This window comes from Cottoperca gobio, chromosome 15 (assembly GCF_900634415.1).
Source record: "Cottoperca gobio chromosome 15, fCotGob3.1, whole genome shotgun sequence".
NCBI lineage: Eukaryota > Metazoa > Chordata > Actinopteri > Perciformes > Bovichtidae > Cottoperca > Cottoperca gobio.
In genome coordinates this window covers 18,254,529-18,276,516 of record NC_041369.1, presented here as the reverse complement: position 1 = coordinate 18,276,516, position 21,988 = coordinate 18,254,529, and the positions used below count along the sequence as shown (strand labels likewise).

General features: G+C 41.4%; 1 protein-coding gene across 2 annotated transcripts in view; it reads left to right on the top strand.

The window, feature by feature from the left end:
- The first annotated feature begins 4,721 nt into the window (after positions 1-4,721).
- LOC115020352 (glutamate receptor ionotropic, delta-1-like) overlaps positions 4,722-21,988 on the top strand; it is a 197,792-nt gene continuing 180,525 nt past the window's right edge. The window contains exons 1-2 of one of the 2 annotated variants that reach the window (XM_029450322.1): positions 4,722-5,134; positions 6,696-6,851. In XM_029450322.1, coding sequence (XP_029306182.1) covers positions 5,056-5,134; positions 6,696-6,851 — 235 coding nt within the window. In that variant the 5' untranslated portion in view covers positions 4,722-5,055. The remainder of the gene's footprint in view (positions 5,135-6,695; positions 6,852-21,988) is intronic. The other variant, XM_029450323.1, reaches the window with a different exon arrangement.

Here is a 21,988-nt window from a genome sequence, read left to right as displayed (position 1 = left end):
TGGTTTTTCAGTTCGTTTAATATGGTGAGATATTTCTGCAGACGGACAAATAGATAAAGTGGCTGACAGATGAACATACTGTGCATTAACTGCATGGCGTCCCCGCAGATCGCTGTTAACAATGAACTGAGGACGACAAAGACAGACAACACTGAACACAACTGATATAGGCTGCTCTTCTTTTCTTTTTAAAAGGAGCAACCACAATCCGCTCCCAGTTGGAAGAAGATGAGGCACGTGAAAAAAAAAAAAAGAAGAAGAGCAAAATAGCAGTCTTTTTTCTTTTCTTTCCACTTGTCATGAGCAGCTTCCTTCAGTCAGGCTCATACAATACAACAATTTTGAATGACAAAACCACCAAAGATCATATTCAGTCTATTCTGTCCTCACGCATGTTGTTTTTTGGAAAAGAAAAGACATGAGACATGAATGCCTAACTATTTACTTCTATGTAAACACAATCACTGTAGAATATATTCATTATAATGAATATAACCCTAACCCAGTCAGAGTATGAGTATCTCTCTAAAGATCTTTCCTAGACTAACATCAACTACAGGTTTCGATTTTGTGTCATATTTGAACAAGCCTGCAATACATGAGCAAGAATGCTTGAAGGTTGCAAACTTGAATTAGAGTTGAATCCTTAGTCATGTCCCTGGCTGGAAAACATACAAAACCTCTGCTCTGGCAGCTGTCAAAGTTCCTGGCTCCAGGCTGACACACAGAGACCAACATTTATATATTTATTACCTAGTACATATTTCACTATGGTTGAGCCCGGTGTTATGTGGAAATATATAATGATGCGGATAGTTAACAATTCACTCATTGAAATTCAGAGTCTGTGATGGAGGTTGTGCTTATTCTCCCATAACATGATTAATCTATAATGTTACCCCAGGCTGTGTATTTGGAAGAGAAAGTCTTGCTTATTCACCTCTAGTGCTGCAGACACTTATTGCTATTCCCTGCACAGTTCTGCTTGACATGAATGGATTTTCAACTTGTCTTGGATTTAACCCTCTTCCAAATGTGTGCAGGGGCTTCATATATTAACATCCAGTACCACAGTGAGACGGACAGTGCCAACTTCACCGTGACAAACTCTTCAGTCAACTCATGATATTAGCGTTATCTCTTGCTATTCTCCTAGCAAACCATCTACTTTATGAAATAACTTCTATCGGTTTGGAAAGCTGATGCTGCTCTCAGTGTTTTTTTTTTAACTGGTAATACTAAGTAACATTAACATACTATGTGTATGCCAGACAACTACTGCAGTAACTAGTCTAATTATGTTGACTTACAGTACATTTGGCTGCTGGCTCTGTCCAGTTTTTTTCATTGACCACAGATATGTTAGGCTAAAGGCTAATGAAGTGATTAAACTCGCTTATTCTACGGAACATCACAAGGTATCAAATCATGACTACATATGCACGGGCAAACACAATAAACCGTGATAGTAATTACCCATTACTATGTTGGAATGAAGACCATTAATTATATTCCTCCTCTTGGAGTCAAAAGCAGATTCTGTGAATATACAAACGCACTAATAGTTATACTCATCAATGATGACAGAGACCGGCTACTCAGGAGCAATGCATGTGTATTTCAGTGTAAACAGCAATCACAGGCAGCAGTGTGCCCACAAGCCATGCATAAGAAAATCATTTAAGATTAAACTGAGAGAAGGGACTCATCAGAAGGAACCGAGGACTCAGAACGTGAAGATGCTATTCTATAGAAACAATTAATCATGCAGAGACTTGTGTTGTAGGCTTTTGATTAGAGGAGCGTATTATTTGGGATAAAGGAAAAATAGGTTTATCACAGAATAATAGGCTATTAGTAGGAGGTCACTGAGTAGCAGTGGTACTTATCTTTTCATGACTGTGACAGCTCATGTGACAGCTCCGCTTCATTTTAAATTCACTTTTTGGCCTTGTTCCAAAAAGGAGGAGAACAACTCTGTCTTTCCGTTTCACTTCACTGCTTATAGCCATAAACATTAATGACTCAGGCTTGTGTGATAATGAAATTCCACCTTCGTCACTGAGAGCAGGCGTGACCTACCCGCCGATGTCTCGGTGTGTGTTTGTAGCACTTTTGAGACTAACGTATGTTGACACCCAGGGAGATGCATGAGGTGCGCTCCACAACTGGTGCTAAAGGAACAAAACACTGACAGATGCCAACGTTTTTTTTAAAATTAGTTAGGGGACGTTTTTGGACCAAAAAACAGAGCGGGTATGAATCAGCTGCATAATGAACCCAAAAATGGGTGATTATGCATTGGATGGCCTACTTTCTATGAAAAGGTATTCCCTCTATTATATCAAATCTACTTACTAATGCATAGAAATCGCCAAATCAGGGCCCCAAAACACACAGTGCGATGCATTTAAATATCTCATGAATACCTTTCTATATGCAGAGAATAAGTATTCAAGGACATACGTTATTTTCAACATGCCTGTCTGATATATGGTAATGACTAAGACAGCAAGACTCACCACTTACACTTACCTCTCTATATGGAGCCTCGGCTTGTTCCACAGTTCACCTGTGAACCAGAATCACTTGCTTGAGACAATATGTATGTAACATGCTTAACTATACAGTTTCAAATCACTAAAAAATCATTTCCTTTTTACTTATTTAACATCTTAGTTGCATAAAACATAAAAGTCATCGGACAGCTTCATTGCAGTTTGCAGGTGGTGGTTAAGTGAAACAAGTTTGTACTGTTTTTATAGACGTTGCACAATATTCTCAACATGTATTACTCAGAAGATGAGAGAGAGATAGAGGAATGGCAGATTTGCATTATATAATAATTGTATAATGAAATCTCAACAACATATTGCTTCAATGAAATTACCAGATTTATTCTCCTGCTGGGATGTAATGAATTGTTGATGGCACTGTGGAAGCCTTTCAGATTAAAACCCATATCTCAAGGTTAATCTTTCTGTTGTGATCCCCTTGTAATGAGCTACTGTGTCACGGGAACTGTTATTGGGATCAGGGCAATCATTTATTTATATCATGTGTTCCTTTCCTTTTCTTTGCCAAAGCTATTGCCCCATATACATTCTGACATGTAGCACGGACATGCGGGTTAGCATTATATTCAGACAGAAATATCTCAGTGTGATGGGCACAGTTGGTTCTCAAAAGCAGTATGTTTTAAATTGCGTTTTCAAAAAATCTAAATCACATCATGAAATGTCATGAATCCTTATGAAAAGATGGAAAAGCCATCTGCAGTATCCACAGATGGCCAGTAGGGGTAGTGTGTGATTTTACAACAATTGTGGAGGCATGGATGTTTATTCCTCTGCTGCAATGAAAACCAGATTATTACCATGATGCAGAACATGTGAGACTTTGACATGAGAGTGATGTGGATTTATTGACATTGTCTCTGAAAGAAAGAAAAAAAAAAGGATTGCAGTGTGGGTAAAAACAATATTTTCCAGTTATGGTTTGCTTCTGAAATCTGAATAAGTCCCTGGAAAGAAATAAGGAAATAAACAAACATGGAGGTATTTAGTAGACCCTGGGATCGCTGACTCTTGTTGCTCTACAGGTGCCTTCTTTCTTGGACTTGTGCAGCGTAGTAAGGGAGCTGTCCGCTGCCGACGGTGCTGAAAGTTTGTGTTTTGCGCCTCTGAAAGACGTAACCAAACAATTAAGAGATATTTCCGTTTTTATTGCAGTCACGAGAAATATCCTTTAATTGTAAGATTATGCCTATCTAGAAACTCCGTCTCTTGCACGACTTCTTCCTCTTCTTCACAGCTCTGCACACGCCCGGCATTGCTCAAACATTGTGAGGCGTCTATTGTGTACCCGATAAGAATAACTGGCACCCTGTAGTCTGATTCACAACAAAATAAACTGTGCTTAAATTGAGCCCCCAATGCCATAGTCCCGCGATAAAAACAACGAGGGCGTCAATTTTGCTGAAGCAACAGTCAATGAATCGATCAAGTCATGCAGCTATAACAAAACATTTAGCTATGTTGTGCTTGCTCTTCTGCAAAAATGCTCCTCCGGTAACTCAGTCCAGTTGTTCCCGGTTCAGTCAGGCGCTGTGGCTTCTGTCACGACTGCACCTCATCCATCAGCCCTCGCCGAGGAACATGGTGTGTAAATCCTTTTCTCTGCCACATCAGCTGCGCTCCGTCGCCACTGAAGTACTACGCTGAAAATGTGTCTCAGCCGCTCTGCCCCCTCACATCATCCCTGAAAAACGTCAACTTCTCCAAAAGTAAACTGTTTACACCGCCGTCGACTTTCCATCTCTCGAGCCAATCTATATGTTTGGTTTTGCGCGTAAGCTTTTGTCACGCACTGTTCTTTCTTTTCAGTAAGGCATATAGGCTATAGGCGGATGGACTTTTTGTAACCTCCAATCATATGCTTAGATATCGGCTCTCCGTGCGTCTTTCTCCGGCTAGTCCAAATCATTTCTACCCAGCTTGTCGGGACAGCAGCCGAGTCGTGAAGTCTCTGCAGTCACGTGATCGAGATAGGACTGAAGAGTGAGTGTGTGAGTGTGTGAGTGTGTGTGTGTGTGTGTGTGGGGGGGGTTATTTTTTCTCTCTCTTAGTGTGTATGTGAGCGACTCTCCGTGTGTAGTTAGAGGGGTGTCCCTCCTCCGCATTTTTTGCTGCTTGCCATGCTTTAGACGCCGAAGCGCAGGGAGAGAGGCGAGAGTGAGAGAGGTAACGCCGGTCTCTCTCACCGGGCTACCTGTATTTTTAGTCTTACCTCGGGTCCCCGTCGGTTCTTCCTCGTGTTTTTGAGCCCACCTTCCCGCAGTCTGCTTTTTTTTGTTGGTTTGAAAAAAGAAAATCAAAAACTGATCATTTCTGTAGGGTTTCATGCGGGTCTGGTCTGCCAGGAGAAGGACAGCGGTTCTGTTTTGTACTGGGTTTTGATCATCTTTTTTTTTTTCTTTTTTCTTTGGGTGCTCCATTTGGACAGTATAGGACAGCCGAGCAGAGCTTGGATGAACCGCTTCGCTGAAATCCCGAGATGGAGTTGCTGCTGATCTGCCTTTCCCTGTGGATATTGCAATGCAATTTGGCCAGAGCGGACTCCATCATACATATTGGTAAGCGTCCGATAAAACATCATGCTGTTTGGGTTAGACAGGTGTGGATGTAGCATGCGGGGATAAAGCTCAGCCAGCGCATACTGCGTTGATCAAAGGATTTTGGTGAGAGGGCGGGATAAATAGTCTATTCAGCTTGCATCCTGTGTTTAGGCAACACTTTGAATCTCCAGCGAGTTGAAAAGTTGGCGTTTTATAGACGAACATGCCTCTGACCTTTACTGCCACAGCTATTTTCTCTTTTTTTTCACAGTTTTATTAGCCTATTTCTTCAGATTTTTCTTACACTTATTGATGGCAAATCAATGCATCCATGTTGGCTTCAGATCTAAACCTCACCACTGTCGGCCTGTACATTGCAATTCTTACTTGGAAACACGGACGACATTAAGAAGGCCTATGTCGTAGAAGCTTTGACCAAATTAACGTCCAATAGACAAATGGTTGAGGCTCTTTTAGACCAAGCTATCTCTTGTCAAGCCTCAACTTTCACCGGAACGTGACTGCAATGTCAATAACAAGACAGAGGGAATGTCAGTGGAGTTTCGTTTTAGAGATGCAAAACGCATAGAGCCTCTTTGTTCTCAAACTTCAAACCAGAGCTGGCTCTTTTTCAGTGATGGGGGATGCTTTAAACTCATCATGACGTTCAAAGGATTCTGATCTGTGTGTCCCTAAACATCGCATTACATTTTACCATTTTAAAATACATACATGATCTCTACTTCACACACATACAAACACACACACACTGAGTAATTTTGGTTTGTGTCCACTTTTCATTCACACAGTTATGTAGCCACTTATAATGACTGGCGTTGTAATCACAGATAAAAAAAATGTCAATGTCACTGTGAGCAAATGTTGTCGCGGTGCTCCTCCGCTGCTGCTGATGTTCACAGTTTACTGCAACAGTCTGGCAAGCAGCAGGTGCTCCGTCACTGTCTTAATACAGAGGTGGGACTCCATCCAGATAATATTGGCAGATACCCCACATAACATTCGGGTCCCCCAATTATTCTTCTCATTTCCTGAAACCTTTTTCTGTGAATATATGTGCGTCTCCCAATAGCAGCTGATGCCATAAACAGAGGAAGAAAGAGGGGAGGGGGAGAAACAGAGAGACAGTTAAGCTTCAGTATGCCTCCCACACTAGGCCTATAATGCTTATTGGGTAGGGTGCCATCGATCTAGTGGACATGACAGACATTTCTTTTCTAAGTCTGGTTACTTTATGCATCAAATAATAGAGTGTGTGTGATGTGACCGTGTTGCTCTCCATCGTGCTGAAATCTTGTCCTGGCGCACTGAGACGCGCATGTCGCACGATGTAAAGGCTAAATATAACACAACATGTTTTATTACACTAACCATTATTACATTATTCATCACTTTGACATGTTTTGTATAATGATGATAAGAGCTTATATTTATTCTGTAATAGCAATGGTCCATTAATCAACTAATTCAGTACTTCCTCCACTTTCAACTCTACCGTGCAATTAAACTTCCCCCCCTCGCGCTTTCTCACTAAATACTCTGTGATTATGTTATTCAACAGGTGCCATATTTGAGGAAAACGCTGCGAGAGATGACGAGATTTTCCAACTTGCTATCTCAGATCTGAGTCTGAACGATGACATTCTGCAGAGCGAGAAAATCACCCACTCTGTGAAACTTATCGAGCCAAACAACCCCTTCCAGGCTGTGCAGGAAGGTAAGCGCGATTCCCCCACGGATCATTTCTGCAATAAATTGCCCCTGCTATTTGATTTGATTACTTGGGGCCGCAGGGCACGTCATGAAGGCGGTCTCTCGTCACTTCTAGTTACGATCAGGAAAGAAGTCCGTTGCGTCAAACAAAGTATTGACTCTCTTGATCCTGCACGTCTATGTGGGCCATTAGCTCGTGTGCATGTGTGTGTGTGTGTGTGTGTGTGTGTGTGTGTGTGTGTGTGTGTGTGTGTGTGTGTGGCCATCTGCAAAGTGCTGTGCCACAGTACTAAAGCAAGGTGTCTTCTGTGGTCGAAAAGCTAGATGGAAGCATTGAGTTAGAGCACAGCAGCTAAGGATAATATGTTGTGTGAAATAAATCATTTGAAGATGATCATATGTAATTCCAGCACCAACAATCCAATTCTGTGATCTCCGGAGAAAAAAAAAAAGATTTGTAGTTTTTTTTGTCCCTTGAAATGTTTCATCTGCCTCATTTGGATTCCCCACAGGTGCACAGAACACACACCTCCACAAAGCAGACAAGAAATTACCAATGAAATGATTTTAGTCAAGGTTATCTCTCTCAGTCATTGAAAGAAGGTCCCATACAGTTGACTGCAAAAGTGATTAAAAATTCCTCCAGTAAAATGAATCATTAGGACTTTAATAGGTTCTTAGGGACCTTCAAAGGCTGTTTATATCCCCTGCACTTAGTTACCAACCTGTACTTTTGTCCCCAGTTGCGCAAAGGCCTTGATGAGTCATTGCTATTCATAGTGCCGCTGACATGCACAGAACCATGATAATATGTGCTGCCTTTTAAATGATCCTATGTCAATTAGCAGTGGTCCTTTAATATGTCACCAATATCTAATAATGCTTTGGTAAACCTAATTTCTAATGAGGTTCACACGAAGCAGAGTGTAAACCTTGAGTATACAGAAGAGATATTCCAGGTTGCTGCTGCAGAGATATAATAAAACAAATATTACACACACATGTAACTTGGCACCAGTGGCTGTTGCTTGAGATGCGACAGTGTAGTAATTACAGAGACATGCCAGAAAATCATTTGTGCAGTGCTCTGACTATTTCAGTACAGTAGTCAATGATGGAGAGTTTAAAACATAATTACACTTGGTGGAGAACATACACACTGAACTCTGAATAATAATTATCTTTAAAAAAAAATGTATTTTGAGAATCCTCCAGATAATAATATAACACAGTGTCCTGCCTGTACAAACGCCGAAGGACATACAGAAGTTGTTGATGGTGCTGTAAAAAACAAAACATTGAAGATGTGAATAGAATATGTAACTGCAGAGCTTGTTATTCGTTCATTGAAAATTATTCAGAGCTTATTTCCTAGGCTTGAATTGCCTTTCGCTAGTCTTGATTGGGTATCATTTAACATGCTTAATTACTGTTTACAGTTAGGCTCCGGATAAGCAAATATTCACAGAAGTGGGTGATTAGGGGGCATTCACTTTCTGGAGAGAGTTGGGAATAACGTGCAATCGTTGACATGAGGATCAATGGGTTGCCCCGGACACTTGAACTAAACACACGGCAGGGTGGTGAGTGTTGAGTGACAACTTGGATAAGTTGACCTTTTGTGTTGCTCTTTTGTTCGCTGCCATCCCACTGTGAATGGCAGTCAAGACCTTGCCATCGCGTGGCAAAGAGGGAGGGCTGGGTGACTTAAACAGGGAGGGGAGAAGGGGGGTGAGTGAGGACGAGAATGAGGATGAGATGATGGAGTAGGAGAATATAGTGAGAGGAGAGAATTATAATCAAGACCTGAATAAACATGAGTGGCCAAAAGAAGATCACAAGGAGAGTAAAGATAGGGGTGAGGTGATGAGGAAAATGTGAGGGGAGTAGTTGCAGCGTCATATTGGTTTGTCCTTATTTGGCCTCCTTCGTCCTTGCACTGGTGGAACATATATTAACGAGGATGTCACACCGACACCATTCACATAGAAACACTCAACTATTCAGTCCTCCCACACTCTTATTGTTTAAAGATGACTGCTAAAGGCTGGCTGGATATACTGCTTAACCACACAACAGGCAGATACTGTCCTATTTATAAACTGGAGCAACTAGAGAGGATGAATAGGGCGAGTTCAACACCGGGAGCGAAAACTCGGAAGAATATCTATCTTGTTGGTAGTAGCTTATCTAATGATTGTCATGAGGTTTGTAGATGCCATCAGCTTGCAAATCTGTCACGGAAAAATTCCACCCCATGTCTATTACGTTTCCCCTTCAGTTCTTGTGCCTTTTTATAGAGATCAACATACGGCAATGAGAAAAATGGGAAAAATCCAGATTTTTAAATCATACACATTTCTCTGGAAGGGAAGGTTAATTTGACTCCCTTAATGTGGATATGCACGATTTAACTGCATGTACTGCCATTTTGATCAATTTAACATTAATGTCTCACTTATCTAGTAACAGCCAGTCATCATTCGGGAGAGCTAGTCCAGGTCTCCCAAGGATGTGAGCATCAAGTCATTAATAACCTGAGAAAGTTTAAGTTCAGAGCAGATCCACAGCCTATCAAGGTGTCAGTGTCACACTTTACACCTTGAACAATACGAAGCTGAATGTCTCAAGAGTATACGTCTGATGAGTGACATGTCTGAATCAGGCTGTGACGGTTGAAAGAAAAGGAATGTGCATTTTAACTAGTTTCTCACACATCTTGAGATTTGCCAGCCCAGATTTTCTTCCCACCTTGATTTAAAGCTAGAAGTTTGTCCTCTAGGCCAGATAAGTAAACACAAAAAACACAGCTTTAATAACCCTTTCTGTCTTGAATTTTATTCAAAGGAAGTGGCATAAAGGGGACAGCAAAGCTGCCAACCTTGTTGTGTGATTATGTAAATCCAAATTTATGCATATTTCAAGAAAGTTTAGCCTGTGAGGTGGATTTCTTTTGCTGTAGTTGCTCAGAGGATGCGAGCTCTCCATTTTCACATAAATTACTAAATGTAAGGATTCCCACCAGCACTGAGTTATTCCATCTCTCAGAGCAGGTGGGGGAAAGTATTGTGAAGCGAACCATATAGTGTTTGTGCAACCATTGGGATTGTTCCAGACATCAAAGCATTTAGAGGATGGAGAAAGATTTACATCTCATAAAAAGAGATAAGATAAGACAACTAACTAAGATTCAAATCACCAACACAGCTGCAGCTGCATTGTTGGTCAAAAAACACGTTTTAACAGAGTCTGCAGCCATGTTAGCAGCTCTGTACTTGGGGAACATTATTACAATAACAATGCTCACAGGCTGATGTATAATGTTTGCCATGTTCACCATCTTAGTTCAGCATGTTAGCATGTAACATCATAAAGTATAGGACAATCTGAAAGTTTGACATGATGATTGTGCTAGATGAAAAGTCAGAGGTTTACCAACGTTGTTAGAATAAATGCTCTAGGGCAGTGGTTCTTAACCTTATTGGAGGTACTGAACCCTGCAAGCTTCATCAGTGCATCCGCCGAACCCTTCGTAATTGGAAAAATAAAATATAATTTCTTCAAAACATAGGTATATATTTTATTAGTGCACAAAATGAATCATGCATTCACGGTGCGAGTATCTCAAGGGCTTTCTTAGCAATAAGAGGGTATGGCACGATTTGGTGACACCAAAACGTTGAGAGCGTTGTTGTTCTGAAGAGTTGCTGTTGAAGCTGGCTCTGCTGAAGTTCAATGATTTCGTCGAGGTATTCATCGTTGACATCTGCTGTTGCAACACTAAACGTGAACGTCTGTCTCTCCCATGCTGGATATGACTCTCTGGTGGGGAAGTATCCGTCGAGAGACTTTGCGAGCTCATCTAAGTGCATGGCAATTGCTTGCTTCAGCTCCCCAGGTACAGAAATGTCTCCAATTCCAGACACGTCTTCAATCTTACTTACACAGTCGTCCAGCAGGGGAAAGCTTGCGAAGTTATCATTCTCTGTTCGTCGTTTCCATAAAAGTTGCTTTTTTTTCTGAAGAAGTCATTCGAGTTTCTTCACATCGACTGCCTTGGTTGTTGTTGTAAGAGACTTACAAAATAAAAAAATCTTCCTTTATCACGTCGTCTTTCACATAGTGCACGAATACAACAAGCTGGCTTAGATTGGAAATGTCGATGGTCTCGTCCAGTTGGAGGATGAATTTTGCTGGGCTTGAAATCAGATCTGCAACTACTTGAGCCAAGATGTCATCGCTCATGTCGTCTATTCTGCTGCTGATAGTGTCATTTGAAAGACTTATCTTCAGCAGCTTTTCCCACCATGATATTCGTCATCTTCAACGCAGCTGGTTTTACGAGTGTTTCACCAATGGTGTGTGGTTTGCCCTGCTTTGCGATCAGGTACGCAACTTCGTACGATGCTGTGAGGATCGGTTTGTCGATGGGTACAAAGCCGAGAACAGGCAGAGTAACCTTTTCATTGAATCTGGCTTTCTTCACCTTGAATTCAGCGAGCGTTGTGTTTTTGTATTTCCCATCTCCATGCAGCTTTAGGAAGTGTTGCTTTAGTTTTGCCGGTGCTAGACTAGACTTGCTCAACTTGGCATTGCAAATCATGCATTGAGGACGCTGACTCCCATCGTGTTCCTTTATACACGTGAATCCACATTGTACGTATTGGTCCAATCCCTGGGGTTCGATCGAACCCAGCTTAAGAACCACTGCTCTATGGACCTTAAAGGTCTTTTAGTTTGACAGCAATCCACTCAATAGTTAGATGTCAACCTGCTGCTGGCACCAGATGAATAGTCAGAGGTTCACCAACATCCTTAGGATTCATCCTCTGCATATCATCAATGTCTGTACAAGTCATCCCATCCAGGAGTTAATGAGATATTCCAGCGTGGAAGTGGTGGACAGACTAAAAATAGGACTAAAGTCTGGAGATTCATGACAACCTATTACAGAGAACAACTGAAAGAGGAACATCACTACCAAGTTGAATCTAATCAATATGGATATGTTAGACATACATTATATAGGGAGGGTTGCAATTAATTGACATTCAATCAATTGTGGCGCACCTTTTACAGCAGTGGTTTTAAAATCCCTTTTCAACCCTAACCCCTGCAGGTTCGCAGTTGATTTTAAAACATACATTTAGATCAAAGCAGGTAGAAAACAGAGCCATCTGGACACAGTTAGAGGAAGTAGTTTCCTGCTCCTTTTAATGTGCAGTCATTTGTTGAGTGTTCTGTCCCACTGAGTCCTCTTCACACACCACACCACTAGTGACCCTCCATTTCCATCCAACCCCTGCCAAGGTAATGTCAAGGAGGATTTAGGTCTTTGCTCTTGCCGTCCCTGTAAGCCAATAGTCTTAGAAGAGAATGTGCACAGCAATTCCTTTTCTTTCTCTTTTTGCTCAATCTGTAATGACAAAAGTTGAAATAATGGTTCCTTTGAAAGTGTTGGCATGGGTAATGTAATATCCTCCATCTGATTCTCTGCTTATGACAACTCATTACTCGCCGTGCTCTAAACGTGATGGAATGCTGCCCTTTCACTATTATTGTCCCGGTGAATTTAATAATGCTGCATAAATCTTGGTAATGGATTTGTTTGTTTTTTTATGTCTTTTTACCATCTCTACACAGAGGGGGGGGATGATCAGGCCATTTTACCAGCTCCTGTTAATTACCCAGTGGTTATTTAAATCTGTCATAAGCTTCTCAATGGGCTGTATAAAAGCCTGCTGGTATCTTAATCAGCTAAGTGATGTTGCGGCAGAGGTATCACTGTTTAATCCCTTCACAATGCGAGGCCCACTACTCAGCCTCTGTGTAGGGTTAACCTTTAGTTGGTTGCACAGTTGTGGTCCAGATTGTGCTAAAGAAAATGTTTGATTCCTGTTTAGAAGAGCAAGTGTTAGAAAGGTGGAGAATTACTAATCTCAGCCAAAATAATAATAAAAAAAACAACTAGAGAGGGTTCTATTTTTGAAGTCGCCAGAGGGTAACTGGAAAATTAGCTCTGCCACTTTGAAAAATGTGATATGGTTAAATAAATAAATATATATACAGCTTGTCTATACCATGTGTGTCATTGAATGTGTTGTCCAATACTGTTTTTATAGTTTCAGGAATTAAATAATGTCAAAAAACAGATACAAGCTCATCTGACACACACACACACACACACACACACACACACACACAGACAGACAGACAGACAGACAGACAGACAGACACACACTGAGCTATTCCCCTTTGGCATTGCCATTGCATTGCAAATCTTATCTGCCATATCAAAAATACAGTGGATAAGATTTTCTTCTGATTTTGGATAGGGGGAATGAATGCTGAGACACACACACACACACACACACACACACACACACACACACACACACACACACACACGCACACACGCCTGCTGGTGACCACCTTTGGTGTTTGAGCTTCTGATATTGCAGTGAGAGAGGCCCACACTGCTGCTGGGCTCGTGTGGACTCTTCGTGCATCTGTTGTGAAACAGTGGAACAGAGAAAGTGTGATTAACAGTATATCACAGAGCTTGGATATGTTGGTATTGTATTTGTGCAAACTGCCATGTTTTTGTGTGCTATGGATATATTGCAGTGCTGTGTGGTAAGTGTTGTGATTGTTTGGCTCCCTGCTGGGTGCTTACTCTGCACTTCTATTATACTCGATCTTTGCTCTGTCTGCTTCCTTACAACTCATTTTATCTCCTGGTAGAGAGTTCCACATTTTACTTTCTTTGTTACACGGGTCACTTTATTTTTGTCACACTGCACCTATTATGTAACTGACTGTGCAGTTCTTTGGATTATACAAAATTGTAATTGTCCCTCTACCTGTGCCATTCATACCATACAGTGTGGATGACATAGGGAAGTCCCTATGAGACCTGTAGTCCACTGAGGGCTGACGCACTAAAGAATATGTATTCCTCCAGCTTTCCTTTTAGAATAGCCAGTCAGCAATGTCTGGCAACTGCTGCAGAGCGAGCAAACCGAATACAGAGGGCGAGGCTGTTAAATGCTGGATCTGCTTATAGGCCTTCAGGTTTTGTCCTCTGTGCTGCACAGGAGCAGACGGTCAGTGTTCCTCTCCTGCTGGGGGATACCTTTGTGTCACATTGTTTCTACATGTGTAACAGATGTCTAATTTCGCAGTTCTCAGACTACTCTTGACGGGAGTACAGAGACATTTCTAAGTATCCAATTATAACATGTGAAGAATTTGAAAGTGATTTGGGTTTTTGAGTCAGAAGGCTCGGCACGCTGATTAATTTCAAGAAAAAAGTCAATGCACTTAAATGCCACATCTGATCTGTATGCAAAGGAATCATCGTGCTAAATGTCACCATGAGCAAGGATTTTTAGTAATCTTTTAATTTAAATAAACAGTGACCGTGTTGTTGTGAAGTGCGTAGACACATTTTTACAGAGTCCAATGAATAAATCAATAAAGGGAGTGAGAGCAATGCACTGCTTTGCTTGCTGTAATATCTTAACAGATTTGTGCAGTTTCTTTTAGGAAATGGGGAAGTTATGTTTGGTGTGCGATGAAAAAGTTTTACTGTATTGAGCTAATTAGAGAGAGTGGCAGAGTGGCATGTTGGGCCTTTTGTGCGTTTATGTATTCATCACACTCCCCAAGCTGCCTCACTGTCAGACAGCTACGGGCTGATTTCAAAGTATTCTCATCACTTTTCACACTGGCATGTTTGATTGAAGATGTTCTGGGGGGTCATTGTGTATAAGGCTGACTAATGGCTTCTGGGTGGTATGATGGCTGTCTGTCTCTGAAGGACAAATGCAGGAAAAACACATTTGAAAAGCGGATACATTCTGAATATAAATCCTGATTGATGTTCGACTGTTCCTCCCTTGGTGCACACAAGATTCCTACATTTGGCATTAGAGAATATTATTTGGGTCATTTTGCACTGTCAGATAATGACATCAAACTAGCAGGCAACCCAATTCAACCTGACCTGTTTCTGTGATGGAAAGACATTTAGCACGTGCATTGATTTTCCGATAGGACGGCAGCATCTGATGTATGACGAATAATAAAAGCACAAAATGTATCAAAACACCTGCACACACGGCGTACATAACTCAACGAGCTGCCTGTTATACATACTTACGAACACACAACATATGCTTTCACATTCACAGGTCTCTCGGCCCCATGTCTTATTCATGTTTCTGTCTTCTCTGGTGTGACAGATTTATAACGAGCTGTAGAGAACACTGTGACAGATGTTGGTGCTTTGCCACGACCCCAAACAGCCCCCAACCACCGCTGGGGATTGGCCATCAATACTACTCTACCTGTTGGGGTGAGAGAGACTGAGACAAGGGGAGAGAGAGGGAGACAGAGGTGGCCCAAAGGAGATGTCCTGTCCAATCAGATTGATGCTGATGAGGCCTCTGGCCTCCGTCCATTGTAATACATTGCAGTCCCATATGTTACTGGCATCATTCCTCTTTGTACACACTGTTATGCTTCGACTTTTATTGAACTGCTGAGATGACAGCCACTGGGAGGGTAGCGGAGGTAGAGTGGGTGTATGAATGATAGGAGAGGATTTGCTTGTTTGGGCATTGTGGTATGAATATATATGCTTTTATGTATGTATACTGTGATGTTTGTGTGTGTTTGTGAGGTGGTTTTATACACACAGGTTCGTGTTTGTGGATGTTTTTGTAAAATGGAGCTGGTTAGTGTGTATGGTGATAATAGTTTGGGCATGGCTGGTTGTAAAACCCCCTCCACTCACTTCAGATGCTGACTAGCTCAAAGGGAGCTGTGTATAATTTACTACCCACCACCTGCACCATTGGCGGCAAGAAGACTTTATTCCAGGAAGGAAGACGAGGAGCAGAAAATCATCCCCCAAGTAGATCCTATTAGAGGCTAAACAGGAGTCAGCCAAAGAAATGCTGCGCGGCTATCACCGACTTCACACTCTTTTCAGACAGATGGAGGAGGAAGATACAGGGGGTAAGGACTGGGGGTGGATTAGGATTTTTAGTAATGGTAAAAGGGTGAAGCAGACTGAACTGGTGAGGGAGCAAGATGAGGGAGTAAGTGGGATGATGGAGATGGCAGAAGGCAGAGGGAAAATAAGGAGCTGAGGCTGTGAAATTTCGGGCCGTATGGAAGACAAGAGGGGCGAAGTCATTAGAAACTGCGGACTCGGCTCACTTGCCTCGTTGATGAAGAGATGCCAAATGTATTTGGGAACCATTGTTTGCATTACTGCCCACAGACACGGATACCGAGTGGGACCATATGTCACAAGAATCCCTCCTCAGTCTTCCTCGCTGAGTCTCTGACTCTCTGTTTCTCTCTTACTGCCATGGGTCCTCTACCATGCCCAGCCAACATGGATTTTATCCAAAGATGAGGCTAAGCTAGTGTGTAAGCCCTTTCTGAGTGAAATCAAAACCCAGCTTAAACCTCATGAGTGAAAGCCTAAAAGAGTGTAGAGTGCAAAACATGCAGGCATCACTGACAACTGGGTCAAATATGCATCGTAAGATGTACTTCAAACTGTTTGGCTAATGGATAAGTCTTGTATTGTATTCTACAGTAAATCACTTCACAGGTCAGTGCAGTATTGCTTTTTTGAACTTGAATGAACAGTACTTTACATGGGACTTTACACACAGACAAAACCCAGCAGAGCCCTGAAGATCATCTGTCTTTCTCACAGATCATCTTAAGATGAAGAGATAAGTCTCAGATAAATATTACATTTGTTATTCAAAAATGGGTGAGTACATCTTTCAGTGTTACAGCATGTAGGCCATGGTATCTAATCCATCGCATTACCACTTCAACACAGATCATCCTGGGACCACTTGTGAGATGTGTAGGCCTAATTTCTGTTACCAGTATGTGAGTTCTCTCTAGGTCGAATCAAACCAATGTGTCATGTTGACTTTCAATCATCACTAGAACAAGCTTTAGAAATCCCACCGCACAGAATTATTGAATCCCTCTTTTACCTTTTTAGTTATCTTAATGAAAATTTAATTAGATGTCTTCATTCAGCTGAAAAACCCAACACGACCAACTCATCGTAGATATTTCACTGGACCTGGTGGTGGGTGTAGGACGAAAGTTGGAGGATGATTTAGGATTCGCTTTTTGCTCAATCTGAATATCTAACCAAACATCATGGTTATCTATCTGCTAGTTATTGAGATATTTTTCAGTTTGGACCAAAATGGTAGATTGACAATCCATCATTGCCATCCCTAGAGCCACAGCGCTACGACTAAAACTGTCGAGATAACAAATAAATCAAAGAAAGCAACACACAAAATGTCAGTGGAACCAGTGTGCAAGTAAATGTGTTATCTGTTGAATTACAGTGTCAATCCTGTTGTAAATACATTTATAGTAGCAAATGCATTCATATAAAACCACATAACAGAGACTACTAGATTTTTAATCGGTTAATTTGTGCACTTTGTGGAAAGCGAAGAGTTCTTGCACTCACAAAGGTCTCGCTATCAGGACAATTTTTGTTATTTTTTAAAGCTTGAACCATGGTCACAGCATAAACGAAGAGGTTTTAAACAAGCGCAGAGGCTTCTGAGATAACCAATTACTCTGTTTTTTACATGAGTTGAATGAAGATTTTACATGATAAGGAGGATCACTTTACTCAGAGAAAGAGGTGATGAAGAGCGCAGTGTTAATGTACTGTTTGGCTCTTTAAGCCTTTTCAAATCCAGGGCAATGTGAATGATTCATTATGTCACTTGAACGAGACAGCAGGTTAATCATCTTGTATTATTATTATGTCACCCTGAGACATCCAGTCATTCGTTTTTGCCTCAGAAAACATGTTCCTGATGCATTTGACTTCAACAGTTTTCCTTTGTCACTTCAATTACTCCATGTTTACTTTTCTCGCAAAGGAATGAAAAGCAAATTTTTGCTCTGTGATAATTACAGTGTACATGTCATAACATTTACTGTGTGTGTCATTGATTTCATGTTTGAATGTCTTTCACCTGTCATGCCGGTTTGTTACTGTACATCTTTGTTTACCTTGCCTTGAATGTCGACATATCGATCGTGTGTGTGTGTGTGTGTGTGTGTGTGTGTGTGTGTGTGTGTGTGTGTGTGTCTGCATCTGCAACACTACTGCTGATATCTGATATGAGATGCACTCTGCGGAGCAAAGATCGTTATTCAGTGTTTCCACTAACAAGAGGTCAGTTCTCAGAAACAGTTAACTTGTCTTGATCATCTGGCCAGGGTTAACCATGTCTTCACGATAATTGCATACATTTGAGCTCAAATATTATAATCATATTCCTAGAATCCCACATAAGGGAATTGCATAATATCTTTTCTCATCCATTATGTGCCTTCTTATGTATATATTGGACACAATGTCGGGATTCTCTGTATGGCTCTTAAACAATTTAAATCAGCCTTTAAACAACGGCATGGGATCATATCTTCAGTTCAAACTGCAGATTTTGTCCATTGCAATTATTTGCATACAGTCGGTGAGTGCAGTGCAGAAAGATGAGGCAACGAAGCACAAGAACGTTTTCACACTAGAAGAAGCAACACCCACCCACCAACTTCCAAATGATGATGTGGTTGGTATGGTGCACTTAGTAACAGGGTACCTCTATCGAGGTAGAAATTAGAAATAAGAACACACACACACACACACACGCTCACACACACACACGCACACACACACACAGTAAAACCAGCAACCCCCCCTCAGGCCAAAATAAGATTGGCTCTAGTGATTTCTGCACTTAAAGCCTTAGTTCTCTGTGCCTTCACCACTGGCAATACTGTGTCCTTGGCAAAAAACAGAAAGACAACGTATCGCGATGCTGAGAAGAGCTACATTTTCACGAGGTCAAACTGGGGGAACAAAAAAAAACTTTCAGTATGTAGAGGCTTATCTCTCCTGCACAACATTGGTATCGCATTCAGAAAAAGATGCCTTGAAGGCACTATGAAAATATTCAAAAGAGATGAGTAGGAAGAGAAGAGAAGCAGAACGCCTTGAGGGGCGAAGGAGAGGAACAGTGGTGGAGGAGGAGGTGGCAGCACTTCAGATCATCTCTCTATCTTTCCCTTTTTTCTTGGACAGCAGGAGGACGTCTATCAAGGCGAAGTCATAATTTCTGGCAGTGCCAGCTTCCTCCTAGCAACATCCTGGCAGGCCGTGCAACCAGGAAGAGAGGCTAAGAAAACGAGGCATTGCCCCATTGAATAGTTGTCCCTCACTGACTCACCGCATGCCCACTCACTGCTGTAACAAAGCCTATTTTTCACAAAAATAGAAACTCTTGGACACAGTCGCATTCATTCAGGCACAATCATTGTGTGTGCTTTTATAACAGGCATGTGGTCGGTAAGAGTACACTGTGTCTGTGTGTGTCTGTGTGTGCCTGTGTATAAAGGACGTGGGTGTGAATGCACAACAAACAAGCTTGTTTGTTAGTTTTGTATTGGATGCTAATGAATTTCAATTCTTCAAAAACCACATAACAAGATGTCAAGATAGCAGTGTGCTCTATCTATGGTCATGACGTAATGGACTTTCATCTTAATGAACCATGTATCTCTTATCAGGCTGCACTTGGGCTGAGCAATCTAATACCTTGATCCAAAGCGTCGGTTGATATGGCAACTGCTCCCTGCAAAGAAACACATTTTCCCCATCCACCTGTAGATGAGGGAGAAATGGGACATGAGACATAAGGATTGTGTTTGCGGGTGAGATAAAATCAAGGCACATGCAGGAGCATGAGGGAGGCAATATAATTTAAGACATTCGTCCTAGGCGCGATGATTTTCTCCCTCTCGATAACAAAGTCAATCACTTGAGGAGGATGTTTGGAGCTGTATCTTTCTTCTTTTTGTTTTAATGCCGACTCACAAGGGAATTCATATTCTATTTGTCATAATGACTGCACACTGAGCAGTCCCCTCTTTTTCTTCAAATTAGCCACGCTCGTTTCACAAATGCTTGATATAATGAGATCATGTGCAGTGTATAAAACAGAGATGTTATCAGAGATTAGCGACAGGAATATTCGGCTTTGTTCTGTGTCATGAAAAAGGGAGAGCGGGCAGTAAGGACCCTCTCTCCCTTCGACGTCCAGACGAGAGAAAATACATCAGCATGAAAGTCGCTGCAAAGCTGTGGCTGCTGGGATTTCCTCTGCTGGTGATGGAATGGTTTCAGTGTGTGTGTGTGTGTTTGTGTGTTAATGTTTCAACGGCTGGCTGCTATTTTGCATTCGTCATTAATTTAGTAGAAATTGCGTAAATATCTGAGACCAAACATCTGTTTTTGTTTTCTGGTTAGTTAAGTGGAATTATGTATTCAAGCTTAATTTGCTTTTTTAATGCCGGTGGGGTTATTTCCTGAATTTGCTCTGATCGATATTAATGTGATTTAACCAGGATCAGACTCGACCTCAACCCCAATAGCCAGAAATTCAACACATTATCCATGTTTAATAGTTCTTGAGGCAGATTGTAATAGTTAATTGTTTGGCTGTGTGTGCTTTACCTTCAGACAGCACGAAGACAAGCTGCTCGCGCTGGTTTAAGAACATTGGGAGGGGATTTCTTTTTTTTTTTTTTTATGACAATTCCTCCCGGGCATCAAGTCCATTTGTTAAGGGGCTAATAGCAGCTTTTGTCATGAGCCAGATCAGCCTCTGCTGGTGTTCATTAAGGTGTTTGCAAATATTAATGTGTGTTTGGCAGTGTGTGTCGCATGTATGCTTTTGCAGAGGCTCAGATTCATCCCCTCTCAGTAAGGAACAGGCGGACAGCTTTTAGGATTTTTGCCTTATACAGTGTAAATCTATGATTACGTGTTCCATCGGAGCACGAGGTCTGAAGAGGAAAGGCTTTTGTAATGTGTCATCAATAATCTCGCTAGTCCTGTAATGCCTTTCAATCCTCAATTTCCAGCGCTGTCCCTTTAAACTAACCCATACCATAGCCTTTCTAATCCAACACAGCCTATCTCAGCTTCTTTTATTGCCTCTTAATGTCACCCTTTTGCAGTATTTCAGATTCTATGTGTAATATGAATTGAGTTTATCTCCCGGCCGTGTGCAGAGGAGGCTTTAAAAAGCTTTATTGTAGCTGATCTCAGCAGAAATGGATTCCACTTGGCACTGGTTTTGGTTAAGACCCATGTTGGACTTGAAAAGGGAGAACGAAACCACAGGTTGTGTTTCCTGTGGCGCTTTGTTTTTTACCCTGGACAAGCTGGGCGGTGTTGGTTATTGATGAAGGTCAGTTGATCATTATTCACCCACAGACTTCAAATTTAAGATGGGTGTTATTAGGTTCTTAAATGTAAAGGGGCCTCAATAAATGTAAAGCCGGGAGTAATGTAGCTCAATAAATAATTTGGAATGTGCAAAGTTGGCTTTGGATACAATCCACCTTAAACTTCAACATTAAGGTGCTTTGTTTTTCAATTTTGGAGCACGTTAACTTCTATCAGAGCTGGTAAATAAATGATTGTTATCATTCATTGAGTTTCAGCAGAATCATATCATGATGATACACATAGTCTTGTATATATAATCTTTTCATGTAGCATATTTAGTTCTCAGGCTTATTAGTACTTCCCTAGTAATAAGGTCAGCCATGATATGTACCTTGTCTGAAACAAAGCAGACACAGAACCAGGTCAGTTCTTTTGGATTTGTCTTCTTCTGGTAGGCAATGGAAACTGGACCATTGCTGACAGGAACACATTTAGTTTAGCATGAATGTAGGTGCAGCTGCAATCTAAGGTAACTGAGTTTGTTTCTGCTGTTTGAGGCCATTTCTTCAGGTCATCCTCCCATCCCTCTGTCAGATATCAAGGGAGGTATGATCACATTATGTTGTTTTAGGGTGAGACAGGTTGTGTTCTCACACAATTTATTCCCCAAAAAGCTACCACTAATATTCAGATCAGTTAAAGCAATGAACTGGACATTTTGCCTACTTTACATAATAAAAAACAAATGTCAAATGTCCTTTTTACACATGTGAGGAGATGGATCTCATATAGTGGAACAGTGTTCTTAACATCTTTTTGATTATTGT